Raw genomic sequence first — 23,687 nt, 5'->3', positions numbered from 1 at the left:
GTGCAGGGCTTCGGGGCACCCCGGGGATGCTCTCCAGGCTGGCCGCAAGCCTGTGCGCATGCTCCCCACAGCTGCTGAGGTGCGGAGCTTTATAACCTCTCTGTACTTCCTCCACCCTCGGGGAGCGCATCTCCCCAGCACAGAAGGGGACAGGACAGGGGCCCCACAGCCCCTTCCTCTATCCTACCCAGTGTGGACACCGAGGCTTACCCTAACGCTGGACCCTCCTCCAGGGAATTTGAGCACCTCCCCGTTCTGGCTTCAGACAAGACTCCTGCCGTGGAGGGAGCCTCTGTTGCCAAGAGCCAGGCACCTGCAGACACAACGGTGCCCAAGCCTGGGTCAGCCGGGACCCAACCCGGACCCTTTGGACTCTGTAAGCAGCACACATCCTGCTGCAAAGAGCACTGGGCCAGGAGTCCAGGAGCCTGGGCTCCCCTTCTGCCCAATCTAGAGCAGCAGTCCCCCCAATGCAGTCATGAGCACACCAGCATCATGATTCTTGCTGCATGCAAGCCTTATGTCCTGTTACTTAAGACTTGTCAACTCAATTTTCGCGCGTAAATGACTTCCACATCATCTGCAATCACACGTGGCCCTCGAATCACAAATTCGATGTGCAGCCATTGGAGTGTTGAATGTGCGTGTGCCTGGCGCCGAGCACCACGTCTTTGGAACCATTGACCCAGAGCCTATCTCCCACCTTGCCTCAGTTTCCACATCTAAAAGAGAAGGAGGCTGGACGAAATGACACCCTCGTGGGTCTTCTCAGGCCCAGGATCCTCCCCCGATGGAGTCAGAGCCAGCCAGTCAGGACCCTGGGACAGGGGACCAGGCAGGAGAGCCCAGTGCCTGCCAGACAGGGAGCCAGGGTCCCATTGCTGAATGAGGTGCTGGCTGGCTGCACCAGCAGGAGAGCTGCATCCTCCACCCGGGAGCTCCCAAGGATCCCAAACCACTTCCAACCCCACACATCATGGGCAGCTCCCAAATACAGAACTCTGCCTCTTTTTACAGCTGGGGAAACTGAGGCATGGGATGGCACTTCTGCCAGGGCAGAACCGAGCCGAAAATCCAAGTCCCCTGACTGCTAAGTCACCCCACCCAGTGGCCACACACCCCACAAGTCTGAGCTTCCCCTTTTACCCCCCGGGGAGGGCATGGGCTCAGTTCTCCCCACCCGAGAATGCAGTGAGGACCCTTCCAGAAAGGGAAATATAGGAACTCTGATATCGATTGGAGTTGACAGCTCCCGTTAAAGTGGTTTTCGGGCAATCAATCTGGCGGGACAACATATGCAGCGACGCCCATGGTAGGGATTCCCAAAGTCTGCAGAGTGGGGGTGCAGTGGCCCATCTGAATGTGCCCACGAGACGGAAATACAGCCCCCCGGGGGACTCAGGCCATCTTAGTCTCTGTATGTAATAGATTTTATTGACCATATGGAACCGATATAAAAATCGTGTTGCACGGGGTAGTCTGGACTGGAGGCAGGAATGTGACACAAAGAATATGATTTCCATAACCAGCTGGGTGGCTTTCTGAGTTCCTGAGCCAGACCCCCGGGACCCCCACGACCTCTCCCACCAGCCCCTGGGCATTTACCTGATGCTGTCACGGAGGAATCCCAGGCCAGCGAGAAGTCCGAGGCCTCCCCCTCTTCAACTGAAAGAGAGAACAGAGACAGGCCGGTGAGTTTTGAAGCTCTGCAGACAGGGTGGGGCCCAGGGCGAGGAGGAAGGATCATTTGTGGGGGTCCCTATATTACCCATGATCAGGGGTGAAGGGGTCAAGCCTTACAAGGAGGCCTTGGTTGGTTTCACAGAAATGTTAAGTCGTCAGAACAAAGCTTAAACAGCAAGTAAGTGCTGTTATCAATACGGTCCCCCCATCCCTGTGCCCTTGGCAGACATCACAAATCAATCACAGCACCGCCTCAAACCAGATACAGCCTCAGAACCTCTCCCTACACAGTGGCCCAGGCCATGACTATCTATAATCAGATATCCACTTGAGACAAAGCCATTGGCCACTCGCGGGAATAAAGCAAAGACTCGGCCCTCTCTCTGAACCCCAGACCTCATCCTCCTACCAACAGCCTCTCAGACCACCACCGAGGTATGAAGGCTTTCTCGATCATTCCAAGAAGCAAACACAGTTGCTCTCGGAGGTTGGCAAGGCGCGGCATGTTATTCTCTACACTGAGAGATGAGCCACAGACAGACCTCAGGACACGCGGGGGTCAACGCTCTCATGGTCAACTGGCCGGGGCTGGTGATTTCAGAGGGCAACTCCCCTCTCCATGCCCTCCCAGAACCCACAGAACAAAAACCAGGCTGGCAGAGATGGAGGCGGAGGCCATGCACTAGGAGAAGCAGGAGAAATTCTATACAGCATAGGAAAGCTCTCGCCCTGGAATTAATCCCAGTCTGAGGCATGTAATAATATTAAAGCTGGGTTATGGACTTTGTAAAATGGAACTTTGTTTAAGCCAAAAATGTGCATACACAGTATTTTTCAGATTTAACAGGCCCTTAATTTCTACACACGTGCAGGCTGAAGCCACCATGTACCACCCAGTTCTCTGCACTGTCACTGTCCCTACATGGGCACACACTGTGAGCCAGGCGCTGCGCTCAGTGTGTTGAATCCTCAGCAACAGACGATGAGAGGTGACGTGACATGCCTGAGGTCCCACGGCTAGAAAGAGTCCACGCAGAGTTGGGGCTGAAACCCAGGACTGTCCGTCTCAGAGGCGACTCCTGAAACCAGCACAGACTGAGACACAGAAAATGCGGTCCAGAATCCTAGCAACTTGGGATTGGAAGGCAGCAACCCTAATCCAGCCCCTTAGAAACCAGATACACAGCATGCTGGGCAGCAGAGCCAGGAGAGGAGCAAGCAGGCTGGCTTGTGGTCAGACACTGAGTTCAAAGCCTGATTCTTTTTTTTTTCTTTTTTTTTTTTTTCCCCTTTTCTAGGGCCGTACCCAGGGCACATGGAGGTTGCCAGACTAGGGATTGAATCGGAGCTGTACCCACCAGCCTACACCACAGCTCATGGCAACGCCGGATCCTTAACCCACTGAATGAGGCCAGGGATCGAACACACGACCTCATGGTTCCTAGTCGGATTCATTAACCACTGAGCCACAATGGGAACTCCCAAAGCCTGATTCTATTCCTAACCAGCAGCAAGACATCAGGCAAATGGTTTAACCTCTAGGCTTCAGTTTTCCTATCTCCAAAACAGAGATAAAAATGGTACATGGGAGTTCCTGTCGTGGCGCAGTGGTTAACGAATCCGACTAGGAACCATGAGGTTGCGGGTTCAGTCCCTGCCCTTGCTCAGTGGGTTAACGATCCGGCGTTGCCGTGACCTGTGGTGTAGGTTGCAGACGCGGCTCGGATCCCGCGTTGCTGTGGCTCTGGTGTAGGCCAGTGGCTACAGCTCCGATTGGACCCCTAGCCTGGGAACCTCCATATGCCGCGGGGGCGGCCCAAGAAATAGCAATAACAGCAACAACAACAAAAGGCAAACGACAAAAAAAAAAAAAAAAAAAAAAAAGGTACATGAAGTTCCCTTGGTGGCTCAGCGGGTTAAGGATCTGCCGTTATCACTGCTGTGGCTCAGGTCACTGCTGGGGCACAGGTTCAGTCCCTGGCCTGGGAACTTCCGCATGCTTCAGGCGCAGCCAAAATAGAAAAACGGTACCCAAACCACAGGGTTGTTGGGAAGACTCAATGGGCTGATGGCCAGCACTGGCTGGACCAGTGGCTCAAGCACTCCAGTGGGTTTGGTCTGAGGTTAGAACAGTACTTGGAATTAACACATCTGGCTTTACGTGGCTCCGAACCCCTTTATCTACCCCTTGTGGGTCTTACTCCCCCGTAGAGCCTTTAATCTCCAGGAACAGCTCGCCCAAGAGGGCACATCCATGTCACTAAGCACAGGCCAGGGTCTCTTCCCCACGTGTACATCCTAAGACTAGAAACTCGGCATCAAGGCAGTGAAATGCAGAGGCGATGGGGTCGGGACCGGAGCTACTGTTTCACTGAGCTGCTTACAGCTGGGGTGGGGTTTTCAAATATGCAGCTTTGTCAATACGAATCAAGACCTCGCCGTCAGACCAAATTGATATGACTCGCTAAGCTGATTCCAGCCAGACACTGCCTCTGAAACACAAGCGGATAATGCTGTAAGTGATCCGAAGCAAGCCATGCATGAAAGCAGCAGTTGTTAGCAGCGTTCACGGCCACACCTGAAAATCCGTTTCCTTCACAGGTCATCGTTCACTGGCTTTAATATAGAATACGCACGGCCTCTATGAAGAGGTTGCCACCAGTTGGTAGGGTCACCATGCGACCATTTCACAGGACACTTTGAACACGGTCTAGGTGGGTGTGGTCGTGTCAACCACGAGGACCAAGACACGAAGGCATAAGCCCAGTTCTCTCTTATCCTCAAGGTACTCCAGTTACCAGGGCAAACAGCCCCCACTCTTGGGTCCATTCAATGTTTTCTGGTTGGGAAGGGTGACTTCCCAAGTCACTGAACTGGAGGATGTCCCCAGAACGCCACATCCTTCCCTCCGTAGGTGCTGGCTTCGGTCCTGGAGGGGAGGAGGATGCGGAAACACCTGATATTCTGGAGCTCTGGGGAGGCTCTAAGGCTTGGTTCCTGGGGACCTTCAGCCCGTAGAGATGGAAAAGAGGGGAGTGACCCAACGCCAGCCAGCTAGGGACTTGCAAAGTGGCAGATCCACTATGGGCAAGTAGCCACCTCACACACAAGCTTTTCCAGAACCGCATCGCTCACAGCCAACTCATCAGGTAACATGAGCACTTTCTTTCTTTCTTTTTTTTTTGCTTTTTTTTTTTTTTTTGCTTTTTAGGGCCACACTTGTGGCATATGGAGGTTCCCAGGCTAGGGGTCGAATTGGAGCTGTAGCTGCCAGCCTACGCCACAGCCACAGCCACTCGGGATCCGAGCTGCCTCTGCGACCTACACTGCAGCCCTCAGCAACGCCAGATCCTTAACCCACCAAGCAAGGCCAGGAATCGAACCCGTACCTTCATGGATACTAGCTGGATTTGTTTCTCCGGCGCCACGACAGGAACTCCTAAATAGACTTTCTTACCACTGCTGGCATTCACCCCACTAACAGCCCACCCCCTGGCCCACATTTTGGTTTTGGAAGGTATAACTACTCCATCCTTTATGCATTCCTGATGAGAAAAAATAAGGCCCAGCTCCACTGCCACCATCACAAGGCTCTCTGCCACCCAACACTGTGACCGTGAGCAGACCCTCCTCCCCACCAGCTGGCCTCCGCTGTCCAGGCTTGTCTCCTCGACAATAAGAAAACTGGTAGGGGCAGTGGGCACAGAGGAAGGCAGCTTCCCTACAGCCGGAGCCAGGCACTTGCCAGTGGGCCTGAGCCATCCCTAAAGCAGAATTCTGCTGCAAAAGCATCATGAACGCCAAGAGGTGAGCATCTCAGAGAAAGCTTGATCAGCACGATGGCCAGGATAGACCACACCCTAAAGCTCTGCCGGTCAGGCCAGGGGAGCTAGGGAGCTTTCTGGAGACTTCCCCAGACTCAACCTCTAACTTTTTTTTTTTTTGCTTTTTAGGGCCACGCCCAAGGCATAGGGAAGTTCCCGGGGCTAGGGGTCGAATTGGAGCCTACGGCACAGCCACAGCAACCCCAGATCCGAGCCGCTTCTGTGACCTACCCCACAGCTCACGGCAACTCCAGATCCCCAACCCACTGAACAAGGCCAGGGATCGAACCTGCGTCCTCATGGATGCTAGTCAGATTCGTTAAGTGCCAAGCCTCGACGGGAACTCCTCAACCTCTAACTTTTTAATGTGTAAGATATTTGGCACCACTGAGGCCAAAACACACCCCCCACACCCTGCCCAGTCTCAAGGGGAACACAGAGACTCCACTCCTGCAAACAGTGGGCATGTGGAAGCACAGGGTGGGTGTACAAGGCCAGTGTGTACACAAAGGGAAGGGGTGTGGGAGGAATTGTATAAACACGAGAAGGGGGCAGAGAGTGAGTGTGAACACACAGGGTGGTGGGGGTGTGACAGCAAGTGTGTGCACCCTGAGAGAGGGGATACATGACAAAGCGGGTATGCAAGGCACGGCGTGCAGGACCTGCATTCACACTTGAGCGCACAGAGTGTATTCACCATGGTTCCTGGATTGTGTTAAGAAAGACTCTGAGGCTCGTTCAGAGCTTCAGATAGATCAGGACTCTGCATTCTCTCTCTGCTCTGGGATCACAGGTGTGCGTGGCTGAATGCCCCATAGGTCTATGCCCCTGTGACTCCCAACTGATGCTGTCTCCCAGACTCAGCAGGCTCATAAGTGACCACAACTCCCCTACCCTAGGAGTGCCCGTAGTTGCCCCCGCTATGCACCAGGACGACCTTGCCACTGTTGGGGAGATGCCAGTGAGGCCCAAAGACTGTGTGTGCTTGGGCCTCTGGACTCTGAGGACCCAGCACAGAGGCAGGTGGTGCTAGGAGGGCACCTGTATAAGCCAGCTCTCCAATGCCACCTGCTCCTGGCCTGCGGAGGAGTGTCCTCTTCCCACAGTTCCCCATGACCTTGAAAATGTGGCAGAGATGGAGCTGGCGAAGGGAACAGAAAGGAGAGGCTGATGTGGGGGCTGGAAACAGAGCCCTCGAACCTGGCAGTTGAACCGGGGCAGGGATGAGGCCCCACTGGGGGGATCTGGGTTGATAGGTGAGGTGAAGGGAAGAAGCAGGAGAGCTCGAGCAAAAGGGCTAAGGCAGACAGTGTCAGAAGGTGAATGGGAGAGCCAGACAGAGGCAGGCAGCGATCCAGGGGCCTCCAGCAGGGCCAGCAGAGCCCAGCAGGCCCCCTTCCCTACCCTAAAACCCACACCAGGGCCAGCTGCTCAGACTGGCCTCAAGGATCTGAAAAGGCCCTGCCCTTGCGTATAAGCTAATGAACATATATGCAGGTAGGCACTTTTCTGGGGAAAGGATCCATAGTTTTCATCAAAAATATCCAGACCCAGATTTGCCGTCGTGCCTCAGTGGAAATGAATCTGACTGGTATCCATGAGGATCCCTGGCCTCACTCAGTGGGTTAAGGATCCAGCTGTGACCTGTGACCTGTGCTGTAGGTTGTGTGCTGGGACCTGTGGTGTAGGTTGCAGACTTGGCTCAGATCGAGTTGCTGTGGTGTAGGTCCAATTCAAGCTGAGGGCCTGAGAACCTCCATATGTGGCAGGTGCAGCTCTAAAAAAAGGCTATATAGATATAGATATATCTATATCTATCTATCTATATCTATCTATCTATCTATATATATATATAGATATATATATATCTATATATATATATATCAAGACCCCCCCCCAAAAAAGGGTTTTATTTGAGGAAAGACTCCTCAGCTGACCCCACCTCTGGCAGATGTTCCTAGGCTCTTAAGGGATCTCTTCTTGCTTTGCTGACTTTGGCCCCAGAGGTTATCTCACCCTTTGCAAAGAGTTGGGCCCAGCCTGGCCTGACAGAGGTTCTCTTGAGGCACCCCTGCCCCAGGGAGGGAGAGGGTGAGTCAGGCCTGGAGCACATGGCTGCCTCTCCTCAGCTCCTCCTTGGGGACACCCTCTCATCCACACCAGGCCAGGGCCCAAGAAAGTAAAGGACATATTGAGAGCCAAGATGCTCACGACCAAGCATGAAATGGAGCATCGCTCCTGACCTGGTCCTAAACAAATTCAAGGAATGGAAGAAGGGGAAGCAGGAAGACTGTTGTGTACAGTTGTGCAGGCTGCGTACTGCACAAGGAGTCCAGCAGACGTGGTGAGAGAGCATTGAAATTCAGCCCACACATAGGCCAGCAGCTGTAGCTCCCATTCGACCCCTAGCCTGGCAACTTCCACATGCCTGGGTGCAGCCCTAAAAAGCAAAAGGAAGGAAGGAAGGAGGGAAGTAAGGAAGGAAGCAAGGAAGGAAGGAAGGAAGGAAGAAAGAAAAAAAAAGAAAGAAAGAAATTAATTAATTCACCCCATAGTCTGTCCACTACTGGGCAGTGTGTCCTGGTGCAGGGCTATGACTACCCAGAGGAAGGGGCACCGATGCTTTTGTACATAGGCATGGCCAGCCTTGCTTCTAAGTGGCCCAGATGTGCTGTAAAGCATAGCCCAGGCCCATCTCCAGAATCAGGCTTCAGGACCAAATGACCAGGGTTGTGGGCAAACAAACCCAACCAGAAGGCTCACGCTTTCCAGGCTCCTCTCTGGTGGCAATGGGGGATGCGCGGGGGGTGGTGTCGGGCGGGGGCAGTCATGGTGCAGAAGAGTGCAGGCTCTCCTCAGCCGAAGCTAAAAGTACCCAGGTCCCCAAAGCCAGTGCCCTGACACCAATCGCAGACCCTCAGAGGGACCAGGAGCTGACAACAGGGTCACATCACAAACCCATTTACTTAACTCCATGATTCCCTGGCCATGTGCTGAAGAGAGAAAAAAAGGAATGCTTTTTTTTTTTTTTTGCTTTTTATGGCAGTACCTGCAGCATATGGAGGTTCCCAGGCTAGGAGTTGGAATCAGAGCTGCAGCTGCCGGCCTACCCACAGCCACAGCAACGCGGGATCCAAGCCTTGTCTGCAACCGACACAGCAGCTCACAGCAACGCTGGATCCTGAACTCACTGAAGAAAGCCAGGGATCGAACCCCCCTCCTCATGGATACTAATCAGGTTCCTAACCTGCTGAGCCACAAGGGGAACTCCCAAAATGACTACTTTAAATGTGCATTTTCCTAAATGCCCAGAGCAAGGATACGAGGAGCGGGAGGGACTCTGTCCACACAACCTGCCACCTGAACACTTCACCACCAGAAGGATGAGTCTAGGATTTCAAGAAATCTCTTTGGGGACAATACGTCTCCTAACCAGAACCCTTCTGCCACCAGATTTAGTGCTTTTAAAAAACACACACACTCGGTGTTCCCATCTTGGTGCAGAGGAAACTAATCCGACTAGTAACCGTGAGGATGTGGGTTTGATCCCTGGCCTCACTCAGTGGGTTAAGGATCCGGGCTTGCCCTGAGCTGTGGTGTGGGTCACAGACTCGGCTCGGATCTGGCGTTGCTCTGGCTGTGGTGTAGGCCGGCGGCCACAGCTCCGATTCGACCCCTAGCCTGGGAACCTCCGTATGCCGCAGGTGCAGCCCTGAAAAGACAAAAGCAAAAAAACAAAAACAAATACACACACACACACACACACACACACTCAACAAGTGTCCTGTTCCAACACCGGAAGAAACACTGTTGCACAAACTCATTGAGTCATGATGGTGAGTCTCCAAGACGGCTCCTCTGTCATACATTTTTACGTCAATCTTGGCAATACTTGACTTTCCCCTTAAATGTCTACTTTAGAACCAGCAATCACAGAAAGATGCCACGTTACTGAAATTCTGCCATAAACCCTTCCCCGGCCTATAGCGGGCAGAGGGGATAGAGGCCTAGATCTCGCTCTGTTTTCCTGTTCTCTCCTGGCCTTGCTTCTCTACAGAGAGGACTCCAGGACGAGTCCAAGAACTCCAGAAAAGAAGTTGGTCCATCAGGGAGTTCCCGTCAGGGCACAGCGGTAACAAACCCAAGTGGTATCCATGAGAATGCGGATTGGATCCCCGGCGCCTCAGTGGGTTTAGGATCTGGCATTGCCATGGGCTGTGGTGTAGGTGGCAGATGCGGCTCAGATCTCTCCACACAGGAGTGGTGAGGACTAAGGGAGGTGGTACTGCTGAAGCACACAGCTCAAGAGAAATACGCAGTCACCACGAGCGTTCCTGAGATAACTCAAGCTGACCCCACCACTGCCAGGCAGGCCGCCTAGGTTTCGCTCTTCCTGTAAAGCTGGGAGTTCTCCGACAAGGAGCCTGCAGGAAGTCACCTGCAGGAAGGGCTCAGCCAGGGCCATGGATCTTTTGGCACCACCGCCTTCTAGTCCCCACCCCCGTGCAAGGAAGGTGTCCCTAAATGTGGGACCAGCTGAAGTTCACAGCCCAGGGGCTCGGCTGCTGTGCCAGCTCATCTCCCTCTCCCTCCTGGATACCCCCATCAGCACCCGACACACCCCAAAAGAGAAGAACTGGGAAACTTCTGCAGAAGAAACAGAAGATACAATCCCCGCAGAATCTATTTTTTGGGCAACCATGTAGAAATTCAATTCTTTTCCTCTATTCTTCCCTAATTTAAAAAAAAAAAAAAAATGGGGCGTTCCCATCATGGCTCAGCAGAAATGAATCTGACCAGCATCCAGGAGGACGCAGGTTCCATCCCTGGCCTCGATCAGTGGGTTAAGGATCTGGAGTTGCTGTGAGCGGTGGTGGAGCTCGAAGACTTGGCTAGGATCCGGGGTTCCTATGACTGCGGTGTAGGCTGGCAACGATAGCTCCGATTCGACCCCTAGCCTGGGAACTCCATATGCCGCGGGTACAGCCCTGAAAAGACAAAGAAAAAAATGAAAATCATGATGCCGACTGTCATGAGATGGAAAATGGCATGGAATGTGAAACATTTCAAGTCGTCTTTAAGTACTATGTTGTTGTTGGGGGGGTTGGGTTGTTTTTTGCTGTTGTTTTTTACTAGACCAGGGATAGAATACAAGCACAGGTCCCCTATCCTGCAACCATGGTAGACATTGCTAGTCGATCAGAGCACTCTCTCAATGGGCACAAATGCAGCTTCAAAAGCCTCCAGAGGAGTTCCCACCATGGCTCAGCGGAAATGAATCTGACTGGTATTCATGAGGACACAGGTTCCATTCCTGGCCTCACCCGGTGGGTTAAGGATTCAGCGTTGCTGTGGCTGTGGTGTAGGCCGGCAGCTAAGCTCTGATTCGACCCCTAGCCTGGGAACTTCCATATGCCTTGGGTGCAGCCCTAAAAAGCCAAAAAAAGGAAAAAAGAAAGGCGCGACAAAGTGGGTTAAAAATCTATTGACCTTCTCTGTCCTGGTCCACAGCTTCCCTTCCCTTGAAACACCTCTGCATGGCACACACACACCACACACATTCATGCACACACACATGCACATCTTACACTACGCTTAGGGATGTGTGCAACTGGAGTAGATCTGAGCCAGAGCCAGGACTCTCCAGTTTGATCCAGGAGATCAAACTTCATGGAGCCCCAGGGGCCCCAGGCACCACACAGAGCATCCCACCCCCTAGCTCCCACTTCATCCTCCCAGCCCCTGCCTATGGGAACCCTCAGAATGCCCATCTTCCTGATGAGGCAATGGAGCCCACGCACTTGTGCAGAAGTCCGCCCATGAGCTCAAGGGAGTGGATATCTCTGAGTACAGCTTTGGCTCAAAGCTATGAACACCTAGCTACACACCCCTCCTTCTGCCTCCCTCCAGCCCAGCCACCAAGCAGGAAAAGAAGAGGAAAGTGAATATCATGGAGCCACCTGATGCGTCCAAGTTCATGCAAAACAGAATCAGGAACCGAGAAGCAAAGACAACATCGCAAAGGCCAGGCGTCCAGGTGAAATTACATGGGTACTTTCTCCTTTGGTTGAAAGAGGAGCTCTCAGCGCCATTGGAAGAGGAGCCCGGCCCAGGTGAGCCAGCCCTTCCCCAGGCCCAGGTGAGCCAGCCCCTCTGTGCCTGTCCCAAATGGATGAGGAGGAATGCCAGTGAGGCCTGGCACGCCTCCCATGCTTCCCCACCACTCCCACCAGGGTCACCAGGCATCAGAGGACACTCACAGATGCTTCTCAGCTGCTGCCTGCAAGTCAAGCTTTTACCAACCCATTTCACAGAAGCGGGAAGAAAGCCCCAGAGAAGAGGAACAGCTCACCCAGGGAGGCAGACGAGGTAACAAAAGCCCGGAACTCCGTACCCTAGCTCCCAGGCCGGGCCGTCCTCCACACCATGCACCCACTCGTGTGGTTCTTCTCTGAATACGCCGCTACATGCTGCTGGGCCCTCACCAGAGGCCAGGCTCCATGATGGGCACTTGGCAGACGTCGCATGGCCCAGAGCGGTGCCTCTCTGAACGTGGTCCCCAGGCCCGCAATAGCAGCATCGCGTGGCAGCCCGAGAGGAATGCAGAATCACTGGGGCTGGGGCCCGGCAGTCTGCATTTTTGCAAACCTTCCAGGGGATTCTGAGAGCTGCTAGAGTTTGAGAACCACTGGCCTACGCAGTAAGTACCTTTGTTAACCCCGCTGGACAAATGAGGAAGCAGAGACTGAGCAACGTGCCAAAGGTCAGGGGGCGGGGAAGGGGTACAGCCAGGTCTGGGACTCTCCTCCCCTTTGCTTTGCTTCTGCAGGCAGAAGCTCCTGTTCAGATCAAGCGCAGGCAGCCACCCAAGGCGTAGACTCACATTCTGTCTCTGTCTCCCTTAAGGATTCAAATTTACAAAAGATTCTTCACGTCCTTCTCTGTGCCAGCTCCAGGGGAGCCCAAGAAGAGGGTTTATTCCTCTGGGATCTCCCACCCCCGCTCCCCCAGGCACACAGGTCCTTGGAGAGACAAAGAAGAGCCTGGGAGACAGTGAGGGGTGGTCCAGGCAGGAAAAGGGCACTGGTTCGTGGTGTTTGCCACCTTCTAGAGCGTACATATTCCCATCACAGCCAAGTTCAAGCTAGCAAACAGGACGTTGTTGAACACGGAGCTGGGAAAAGCGTGCAGTCAGCATACCTCCAGATGGAGGAGCAGTGCCCTGGAGGGGCGGGGAGGGACAGGCACCAAGGTGGGGTGGGGGCAGGGGCTGGAGCCAGCCCTGGAAGCCACTACACCTCCCCGGCCCACCCCCTGCCACTCACCCTGCTCAGGGTCTACCCCCATGTCCCAGAATTCACTCAGAGTTGCCCTTCTCTTATGATTTCCTAGATTAAGCATCTTTTTTCTTTAGGTAAAAGTTTCTAGAGTTCCCTGGTGGCTCAGCAGGTTAAGGGCCTGGCATAGCCACAGGTTTGATCCCTGCCCCACAGGCAGAGCCAGAAGAAATGTTTCTGAAATAAATACTCCATGTACAATGTAGAAAACTAGGAAATACAGGTGAACTAAAATGGGGAAACTAAAAACAACTGTCCCCAAACAAATTCATTGTCACGACTTTACAGAAAGTTGAGACAAGACAAGACAAGACATGCAATTGGAGAACACAACCTGTTCTGGAACCTGCTTTCCTAACTCAGCAATAAACAGTGAAGATCTTTTCATATCAAAAACATTGCCTGACACCAGTATTATTAATGGTGACGTGGATCCGGTCATAGGAGGCCGCTGGACTAATTTAACCAATGCCCTGCTGCTGGACGCCAAGGCTCCTGCTCATTGTTTTCTACTCTAAGAAAAGCCACATTGCAAAACCCATCCACATGCATCACACAAGTTGTCACATTCATGTTTAATCCTCGCAATGGCCTGACAAAGGGATTGGGTGATGGTGTCCATTTCACAGATGGGGAAACCGGGAGTAAAGGGTTTTTGTTTTGGTGTTGGTTTTGGGGGGCCGCACCCACGGCATCTGGAAGTTCCCGGCCTCCACCACAGCCACAGCAACACCAGATCCAAGCCAAGTCTATGACCTACACCATAGCTCATGGCAACACTGGATCCTTAGCCCACAAAGCAAGGCCAGGGATCGAACCCTCATCCTCATGGTTACTAGTCGGGTTCATTACTGCTGAGCCACAATGGATACTCTGATTTTTTCTTTTTTGGGCCGAACCTATGGCATATGGAAGTTCCTGGGCTAGGGGTCAAATTGGAGCTGCAGCTGCAGGCCTACACCACAGCCACAGCAACAGAGCCACATATGCGACTTGCTTGCAGCAACAATGGATCCTTAGCACACTGAGCAAGGCCAGGGATCTAACCTGCATCCTTACCGATACTATGTTGTATCCTTAAGCCTCTGAACCACAATGGGAACATCCTAAATGTTTTTTGTTTTTTGTTTTTGTTTTTGTTTTTGTTTTGCCTTTTTAGCACCACACCTGCAGCATATGGAAGTTCCCAGGCTAGGGGTCGAATTGGAGCTGCATCTGCTGGCCTTCGATACGCCACAGCCACAGCAATGCCAGATCCGAGCCTACACCACAGCCACAGCAACGCTGGATCCTTAACCCACTGAGTAAGACCAGGGATCGAACCCACATCCTCACGGATGCTATGTCAGGCTCTTAACGTGCTGAGCCAAAACGGGAACTCCCTAAATGGTTTTTTAAACTGGGCTATTTTATGTAAGCAATGGGAGGTCGAGCTCAGATTTGCAGCCAGATGCACGTGGCTCCAAAGCTTAGGCGCTGCCACCAACTCAGCCTGCCTCTCAGCCTGTGCTAACCAAACAGTAACTGATGGCCTGAGCTTCCCAGGCCTTCTGCACCATCTCAGGAAAGCCGGGGCGGATGGGGAAGGTTGGGGTCAAAGTGGTCCCTCATTTTGAACCCCTCCAGAGACCAGTGTGTGAGGTCACTGTTGGGTGTCCGTCCTAGGTCCAGCCACGCCAGGGCATGGATTCTGCCTCTCAGTCTTGGTTCCACATCCACAAATCGAAGGTAGTAAAATTCCCGTTTGTTTGAAAGACAGAGTGAAAGAAAACATGGAAAGAGCTTTGCCAGGGCCTGGTACCCAGCAAGCAACACTAAGGAAGACCGTTGTGACTGCGCCCCCAGCCAATCCGTTCAGGCTTGGGGTGCTTCCTGAAAATTCCCTTTCTGGGGACCCGCCTGCCTGGGTCTGAAACGTGGAGGGCCCCAGGCCTCCCAGGCTGCCCTCATGTTTAATCCCGCCTCTCCCTGAGGCTCACGTCCCTGTTCCCATGTATATTTCATTTCATAGTCGCCCCTGCACAGTCTCGTTAAGCAGAAACATGCAGCATATAAATGTGAATTTACAACAGGGTCTGGCTCCCACATCCTGCTTCGGTGGCAACACTGGGCTCTCACCCACCAGCTGGCCGACTCTGATGGAAGGTGACGAAGCCCAGGGCACCCCCTGCCGTGCTCGGAGGGGCCAAACGACACCCCACACAGAGAGGTGCGTGGAAGTGGCCCACTGAGCACTGGGGACCCCAAAGTGACACTAGGGCCGGGGGGGTGAGAGACATCAGCCTGGGGTCCCGCCTCCCCCTTGGAAGAAAGGGGACAGCACTTGACCACTTCTGCTTGCTGTTTGGGGTGGGAAGGAAGGAGGGGTGAGACCAGAATCCCATCCTCTTGCCTTGTTTCAACTTTCGTTTTTAAAAAAAGCACCACCAAAAACAAACCAACCAGGAGTTCCCGTCGTGGCGCAGTGGTTAACGAATCCAACTAGGAACCATGTGGTTGCAGGTTCGATCCCTGGCCTTGCTCAGTGGGTTAAGGATCCAGCATTGCCATGGGCTGTGGTGTAAGTCACAGACGTGGTTCAGATCTGGCGTTGCTGTGGCTGTGGTGTAGGCCGGCAGCTATACCTCTGATTGGACCCCTAGCCTGGGAACCTCCATATGCCGTGGGTGCAGCCCTAGAAAAGGAAAAAAAAAAAAAAAAAGGAAAGAAAGAAAAGCACCAGAGACTAATATTTTTTATGACCCCTTAACAACGTATCCTCTGTGCTGACATATTATAAATAAGTGTCAGTACCTTGTTATCCATGTGGTTTATCTTAGACACAAGCCGCGAGGAAACTGAGTCTCTTAAAGAAAACTGGTGTGTGTGGGGGGGGGGGGCCGCATATAAGTGTTCTCATTTCACTTTGGACCCGCAGACCAACTTTCATCTCTTTCTTCATATCAAAAGCCCAAGCTTCCCACAGGCATGAACTGTAATGACCATTTCCAAACATGCTGTAAATTCCACATGGAAGTCCCGGGGTGGAGCCATCATAATACTTTACAGTTGAAGGAGTCAATACTTTTAGTAAGTCTGATGTGGGAGGGGGAAATTTCCTGGGCACACATGTGCCCCCCAGCTCGGCCCCTCCGCCCACCCACCATGGCAAGAACGCAGGTGGACGCCTTCTGGGAATCCTGAGCGCCTCCATCGGGCAGCTGGTCCCCCTAAGGCAGGTCTGACATCATCCAAATCTGCCTGAGGTCCCCAAGATAATGACCACGGAGGGGAGGCAGGAGTCTCCCTGGGCTGGTCCCCCCCCAAAGCCGTCTGGTCTCCAGGGTGGGCAGAGCCTCCCCAGACCTCCTCTGGGAGCTTGGCTAGAGCTCAACACACTTGCACAGAGCGTGATGGATGCTTTTCTTCACATCCACTCCCTTCTTCCCCTGAAACACCTTTGCTTCCAGCCTCCTTCTAAGTGGCACTACTCCTGAACTCACACATTTGCTGCGCTAGTAACAAATTTACGAAAAGCTATTAGAATAAACACGTTCCTAATAGTCAGTGGAATAAATAGGTGCTTAGTATGGAGAACACAAACTCCGTCCCCTATCGAGCACCTGTAGCACCACAGGACTCGGGATGGTGGCATGTCCCCTTCTGCAGAATGCAGGCATGGGCTGTGCCCGGCAACCTTGGATACATACATGAGCGGGGGAGGGGCACACCTCTTCACGTCCGCCCACCCAAAAGAGCAGCGCAGTGGTCCCATAGGGACCTTCAGAAATCCATCCAGCCTGTTTGGGTTCATTTAAGGGGAGTGCTGAGCAGAGGGAAGCAGGGGACATGCCAGCGTGTAACTCTCCTCCAGCGTGTAACTCAGGGGCCCACCATGGCTTTGAGTGGGGGATGGGAGATCTGGACCAGGAAGCTGCTTCCTGTGGGTGCCTGGTCAACTGCCAGGACCCGAGCACGTGGGCCACACCAGCCTCGGCCCATTGCATGGGCTGCACTCCCAGGGCAAGCACCCCGCTGGGCCGGGGAGAACCTTGCCCCTCCAAAGGCAAAGCCCCACAAAGGGCCAGGCAGAGGGCACAAAATGCAGCTCAAGGCAGGCAGCCTGCAGCCCCTGGGCCCTGAGGCTGGCACGGAGCCCTGGAACGAGGCGCACGGCTGGGCAGGGGGTATTCGGAGCCCTTCCTACCTCCCAACCACATCTGTCTCATCCCACCGTCCTGAGAGGCCCGACGCTTGCCAGATGTGGGCCGCCCGTGGGGACCGAGTTCATTTTCCTCGCGTCCTGTGATAATACTGGGCTGTGTTTATTTAACTTTCTGCTTTGGACGGAGGAGAGATGGGCCAGAAAAATCAGTTTGGCTCTCTTGGATCAAAACAGAATGGGCCACACATCACGCAAGGACACCCACAAAGAGGAGCTCCCCCAGTGCCATCAGAAAAAAACACATCTGGCCCACGGCTGGCAGGGGCCAGCCTGGGCCCTCAGGGGGCCAATGGGTGCAGGGTCGGCTGAGCTGTTGCACATGCCCCGCGTGCCCCGCCAGGGCCAGGCTCCTCGAGGTAGCCCATGCAGTCCCCTCAACCAGGCCAAGAGGCTCAGGGAGCTTTCAGGTGACACAAGGTGCAGCACGGGGGCAAGAGAACCAAAACTCACAGCCAGGTCGCCCTGCCCCCAAGCCTAAGGAAGGTGAGAAAAGGATGGATGGTTCAGCAGGAAAGGTTCCTGGGGCCCCAGGCCTCAGGCCTGTCCCCTGCACGTGCAGAAGAGCTGCTTGCCCTGCCTCCTCTTGCACGTCCCGGCTCCTGGAGGGGGAAGCGGGACCTCTGTGTGGGTTTACACAGCCACAGAAAACCACCCATGCTCCCTGTTTTTTTTTTTTTTGCTTTTTTGCTTTTCAGGGCCGCGCCCATAGCATATGGAAGTTCCCAGGCTAGGGGTCGAATCCTAGCTGCAACTGCCGGCCTACACCACTGGATGCTGGCAACGCTGGATCCTTAACCCACTGAGCAAGGCTAGGGATCAAACCCACGTCCTCATGGATACTAGTCGGATTCGTTTCCACTGCGCCACAACGGGAACATCCCGTGTTCCCTGTTCTTGTGAACTACTTTTAGGGCCTCTACCAAGCCCCACGGCCCTGAGTCATGCTCCCATGGCAATAAGGACCCAGGAGTCTGGGACTCGAGTGACCGCCAGAGCCACACAGCAGGGCAATCATGGCAGCTTCCCCACTGCCCCTGTCTGCCAGGTTCAGCCATCCAGCTGGCAAGACCCAGCCCTGCCAAGGCCCCCCTGACGTCCGCCCCCAGCCTGTACCTACCCCCTGTTCTCAGCCACACAGCCAAGCCCTGCCTGGGTCCTGCAAACAGCACTCCCTTCACCCCTCATCAGCCTAGGGAAGTACAGCCTTTCCTGTCCTTGGAAAACCAACATGGAAAGAGGCCCGTGGACGCCCAGGGTGGTCTGGGGCCACACAGGCAGGGGGACCACCAGGGACCTACCAGCTCACAGGAGCCTCACCCCACTGCGGGGCTTCTACAGCACAGAGCTCAGCTGGGGGACCCTGGCCCTGCCCTGCCCCACCCAGCCCTCTGGCCTGTGTGCCTCCGTTTCCACTCTGATTCATGCTTCTACAAGGAAGCTCATTGCTGTCTTTGGCCAGTAAGGTCTCCCCGTCAGGAAACTCCAGAAGCTAGGAGCACAGGGTTTGTATGCAGGCAGACCCGGGCTCCCAGGCCTGGCTACAACAGTCACGAGCTGGGCGAGACCCAGCTGTCCTCAGTTTTCTCATACATCCAATGGGGCGATATGAATACCAAGCCCTCGGAGGTACTACAAGGTGACGAGACGAGGCCAGAGGATGCAGAGCATGGCACCTGGTGCTCAGTAAAAGCCCAATAACTGGTCCCACTGAGAGGCATCGTGGCAGTGGCCCTAGCTCAAGAGGCCAGCCAAGGTCCCTCCACAAACAAAGCCACTGCATTCGCGTGAAGCTTTACTGCGTTCGACACACACTCCCTGCAGGAATCAAATTTGCTTCTTGAGGGTTTGGAAGCAGGATGGGCAATACCATGTGTCATATGTCGCACAGGACAAAGGAGGCCGGAGGAGTGATGCGCCTTCGGGTCACAGGCAAGTGTCCCACACACCCAGACTCCAAGGCTGGGCTCTTTCCACCATTCCGGCAGGATCGTCCTTGCTGTAAGCCCTCTCCTGCTGTTCTAGTCACTGCTGATCACAGACTCTGGTTTGGGGGTGTGGGGGGCACAGGAAGGGCCCCCAGAAAATAAGGCAGCCCACACTGCCTTATTGGAATGGAGAATTGGGCAGCGGGGCCACTTCCATAGCTCCCAGGGCCCCTCTGCAGACCTGGAGGCCACAAAGCACCCCCAGGGATAAGGAAATGGCCCCAGAGCCCAACCTGGCCCTACCAAAGAGATGAAGGGGCAGTGCCGGGGAAAGAGGCCAGGCGGGATGTTTCCATCGCGGCTCAGTGGTTAACAAACCCACCTAGAATCCATGAGGATGCAGGTTCAATCCCTGGCCTTGCTCAGTGGGATAAGGATCCGGTGTTGCCCTGAGCTAGGGTGTAGGTCGCAGACGAGGCTCAGATCTGGTGTTGCTGTGGCTCTGACGTAGGTCGGCGGCTACAGCTCCGATTCGACCCCTAGCCTGGGAACCTCCATATGCCTCGGATGCAGCCCTAAAAAGACAAAAAGAAGGAAGGAAGAAAGAAAGAGGCCAGGCATGGAGCCCAGCAGGCCCAGGGGTAGATCCTGCACCTGAGACTGTGTGTACATATCTGTAAAATGGGAGAAATGCCAGCACCTACTCATCATCAGACAGCTGTAAGTGCTGGACAAGCTCAGGACACGGCTCAAAGCACCCCCAAGCCCACGGAAGACGTGATGGAGAGCAGAAGATCCTCAGGGCTTCGGGGTGCCAGGCATGAGGCTGGGCACTTCGGGGCATTAGTCTGTTTAATCCTTGCACCCCTCTTATCTGATTTCCCAACAGAAAGCAGAGACTTGAGAATCATAAATGACTTGCCCAAGGTCACACACCTGCAAAAGGGGAGAGCCAGCAGCCCAGCTCTGCTTCCAGAGATGGCACATCGCCCCTGTTCCCATCATCAGCACGCTTGCTGTTGTGCTCGTCACCTTCCCAACAACCTCAAAGTCCTCCATCTGCATCCAGGCCTGCCCGGGGTCCGTCTGGCCCTGAGGACATTTCCCCACCCATGCATCCTCGCTCCAGCCTATGCATCCACGTGCCCTCCTGCCCCAGGGCCATTGCTGCTGGTGAGCCCATCACTTAAAACGCCCCCCTCTGTGTTGGAAGCCCCAGCTGACCACTGCTACCCAAGAGGCCTTTCCAGACCCCTGGACAAATTGATACACACCCACCCCCCCTCCCCAGCCTTCCTTCTGTGGTTCCCACAGTCGTCTCTCAGGGCGGGGCTCGGGTGCAAGACCTGAGCACATGAGGCTGCCCTGGGCTATGGGCTTCCCCAAGGCAGGACCCCGGCCAGCCTCACTCCCTGTCCTCATTGCCAGCCAGGGCCTTGCCTCGGCAGGCACCCACCACCGGCTGGTTAATGTGAACTCACCCTAAGCCCTTGGCTTTTTACCTTTCTTGATTTTTTGCTTTTGCTTTTTGGGGCTGCACCTATGGCATATGGAGGTTCCCAGGCTAGGGGTCCAATCAGAGCTATAGCTGCAGACCTACACCACAGCCACAGCAACGCCAGATCTGAGCCACATCTGCGACCTACACCACAGCTCACGGCAACGCCGGATCCTTAACCCACCGAGTAAGGCCAGGGGTCAAACCTGCATCCTCATGGATACTAGTCAGGTTCATTACCACTGCACCACAATGGGAACTCCAGCTTTTTACCTGTTTTAATTCCTCAGATTGTAAGGGAAAAAAAAATTAAAGGCAGGTATGCACACAAAGAAAAATCAAACTGACCCATGATGCCCCCTTGAAAATGCTACAGGTATTCTGGGGCAGCCAGCCTTACAGAATAGTTTTTATGCAGTACATTTTCCTTTATTTTTATTTTATTTTATTTTATTTTATTTTATTTTATTTTATTTTATTTATTTTATTTTATTTTATTTTATTTTATCTTTTCTAGGGCCAAACCTGCGGCATATGGAGGTTCCCAGGCTAGTAGTCGAATCAGAGCCACAGCTGCCATCGTATGCCCCAAACACAGCAACTTGGGATCCAAGCCACACCTGCGACCTACACCACAGCTCACAGCAATGCTGGATCCTTAACCCACTGAGTACGGCCAGGGATCGAACCCGTGACCTCATAGTTCCTAGTCGGATTCGTTAACGGGAACTCCACATTTTCCTTTTTTTAAAATACAAGTGGACCCCAGGCGTGTCCTCACAGCTCTCGGTTGTGCAGGGCAGCTCTGGAAAGCTGGCCACAAAAAGTCCTCGGGCCCATGGGGAGGTGGCTGAGGAGGGGCACCCAGTAATGGGGGGGGTCTTGAAACCACATCTTAGATGGGAAATCGAAGAAATGGACACTGTTCGGCCTCTGGGGCTGGCTCAGGGGGACCCCAGAGCTGTCTTCAGGCATCTGAAGGGCTGTCACGGGGAAAAGGGACTGAGCTTGCTGTGTGGCCTCAAGGGGTCAAGCCGGCACCAACCAGGAGAAGTCGCTACAGGGAGATTTCAAGAAGGAACAGATGGGACTCTTGCAGCAGAGGCTACGAGGGAAGGTCCACTCAGGGGGGAGTGAGGCTGCTGGCCTGGCGGTGGGGGGGGGGGTGTCAAGCAGAGAGAGAGACCCCCAGGGGATTCAAGGCTCCGATAAGAGAGGAGTTGACCTTGGCAGGCTTCTCTAGACCAGGATCTCAAATGACCAGAGGGGGATCAGAGGTGAAGGCTGGAGTGGGGAGGGGGAGACAGCTGAGGATTGTGAATGAGCCACCCCCAGCCCGTCAAAACTGTCACCCAGAGTACGCTCAGCAGGGTCAGAGCTTCTATCTTTTCTGCACAGAGCAGAGATCTGAAGGTTTCTAGGAAGCAGCGCAATTGTTCATCAGTTCCAACAAACTTCTCACGGGCCCACAGCATCCTCGCACCGCATACTTGGAGACCCCCTGGTCTAACAAGGAACTTGCAGCCAATTGAGACAATTGAAAGGAAAGGGCCTGGAAAAGCAGCCAGCCCCGCAGGAGCAGAATGGGTTAAGGCATGGGTGGGCTCTCTGCTCCACTCCAGGCTTGCAGCTGGGCCTCCCAGCACCCGCCTGCAGGCTCTGGCAGCTGCCCGGCCACCCTGTCCCCAACTTGCCTGCCTTAGACACCCAGCCTGGAGCCCCAGATCTGGGAATAGGACAGCTGCCCTGGGGCCGGCTGGCCATAGCCAGCCAGAGAGAGATTCCACTCCCCAGATCCAGTGAAAACCATTTGCGGGTTTGGGATGGTTGCCATGGGGGCAGAGCGAAAGACCTCCGTCCGCACCCTCCTCTCCCCCTACCCCTGCAGCTCCGAGCCAGCGAACAGGGCAAGGGACTCCAGCAGCCCCATCTTTGAAACTGCGACAGGTACGACTGCTCGCTGAGCACGTACACCAAGGACAGGGCAGGCTGTTTAACACACAGGGCGCTCCTACAATCCTCACAGTGACCCCGCGTGGGAGTTTTTAACCATCCTCACTTCACAAGGAGAAACCTGTGTTCAGAGAGGTGAAGACACGCACTCCCAGTCACACAGCCAACAAGCAGCAGAGCTAGGATTCAAACTAGGCTTCGCCCAAAACAACACACCACACGGCTGGGTCAGAGCTGCGTCAGGTTGTCCTGGGCATCCATGCAGCCCCTCCACCGGCTTCTGTTCTCCTGGGTCCAGACGGCCGATGCCTGCCCGGCTATAAGAAGGGAGAGCCGATGTTCTGGTAGAGACGGATATACAAGGCTAAAATGCTGAGCCATTTCCCTCAGTTGCCCTGCCTGGGGAAGGGTGGCGTCCATACCAGAGGACCCATGTTTGGTGTTTTTCGTTTGTTTTTTGCTTTTTGCTTTTTAGGGCTACATCTACGGCATATGCAAGTTCCCGGTCTAGGAGTCAGATCGGAGCTGCAGCTGCTGGCCTACACCACAGCCACAGCAACGCCAGATCCGTGCCGAATCTTCAACCTACACCACAGCTCAAGGCAACACCGGATCCTTAACCCACGGAGCAAGGCTAGGGATCGAACCCTCGTTCTCATGGATACTAATTGGGTTTGTTATTGCTGAGCTACCGTGGGAACTCCATGATGAACCTATGTTTTATAGGAAATGAGAGCCAGGGTTTAAGGGCAGCAGCAGGAGGAGAGAAGGCTCCTGTGGCCCCGGGGGTAACCTCAGGCTTGTCCTACCTGGCAGCGGGCACCCCAGGGATTCTGAAGTCTCCCAAGTGAGAGCCCCCGGGTCCAGCACAACACTGTCCATCCGAAGCACTAACACCTGAGAAATCTCAAGTTGGAGGGGCTGGTTTGGTTTTTTCAAAAACACATTAAAATAAATACATGGGAATTCAAACCTAACATGTTCACGTGGGCAGGGCAGTGGGGGCAGAGGCAGGCTCCAGGAAGCTGGCTGGTTTGTCCCCTGATCTGATGCTGGTTATGCAGATATGTTCAGTTTATGAAACTCATCGAACAGTTCTGACTGGTACGTGAAACCTCAACAATAAAGAGCCAACTTAAAAAGCAGGGAGGAGGAGTTCCTGTCGTGGCGCAGTGGTTAACGAATCCGACTAGAAACCATGAGGTTTCGGGTTCGATCCCTGCCTTTGCTCAGTGAGTTAAGGATCCGGCGTTGCCATGACCT

At 54.1% G+C, this 23,687-nt stretch overlaps 1 protein-coding gene across 5 annotated transcripts in view; it reads right to left on the bottom strand.

The window, feature by feature from the left end:
* Window positions 1-23,687, bottom strand: part of ZNF423 (zinc finger protein 423) — a 370,202-nt gene that overhangs the window by 298,139 nt on the left and 48,376 nt on the right. For 3 of the 5 annotated variants that reach the window (XM_021094227.2, XM_084960307.1, XM_021094223.2), the window contains exon 2: window positions 1,606-1,665. Coding sequence is in view for 1 of the 5 variants with exons in the window: in XM_084960307.1 (XP_084816433.1) it covers window positions 1,606-1,665 (60 nt within the window). In the remaining 4 variants the exon portion in view is untranslated. Of the gene's footprint in view, window positions 1-210; window positions 314-1,575; window positions 1,666-23,687 lie in introns of those variants that run through there. The other 2 variants (XM_084960309.1, XM_084960308.1) reach the window with 2 other exon arrangements.

This window comes from Sus scrofa, chromosome 6, assembly GCF_054392235.1.
Source record: "Sus scrofa isolate SSC_HxYL_T2T_F1_AM1 chromosome 6, Sscrofa_HxYL_maternal_Yorkshire_Landrace_v2.0, whole genome shotgun sequence".
NCBI lineage: Eukaryota > Metazoa > Chordata > Mammalia > Artiodactyla > Suidae > Sus > Sus scrofa.
This window is presented reverse-complemented; position numbering and strand designations above follow the sequence as displayed.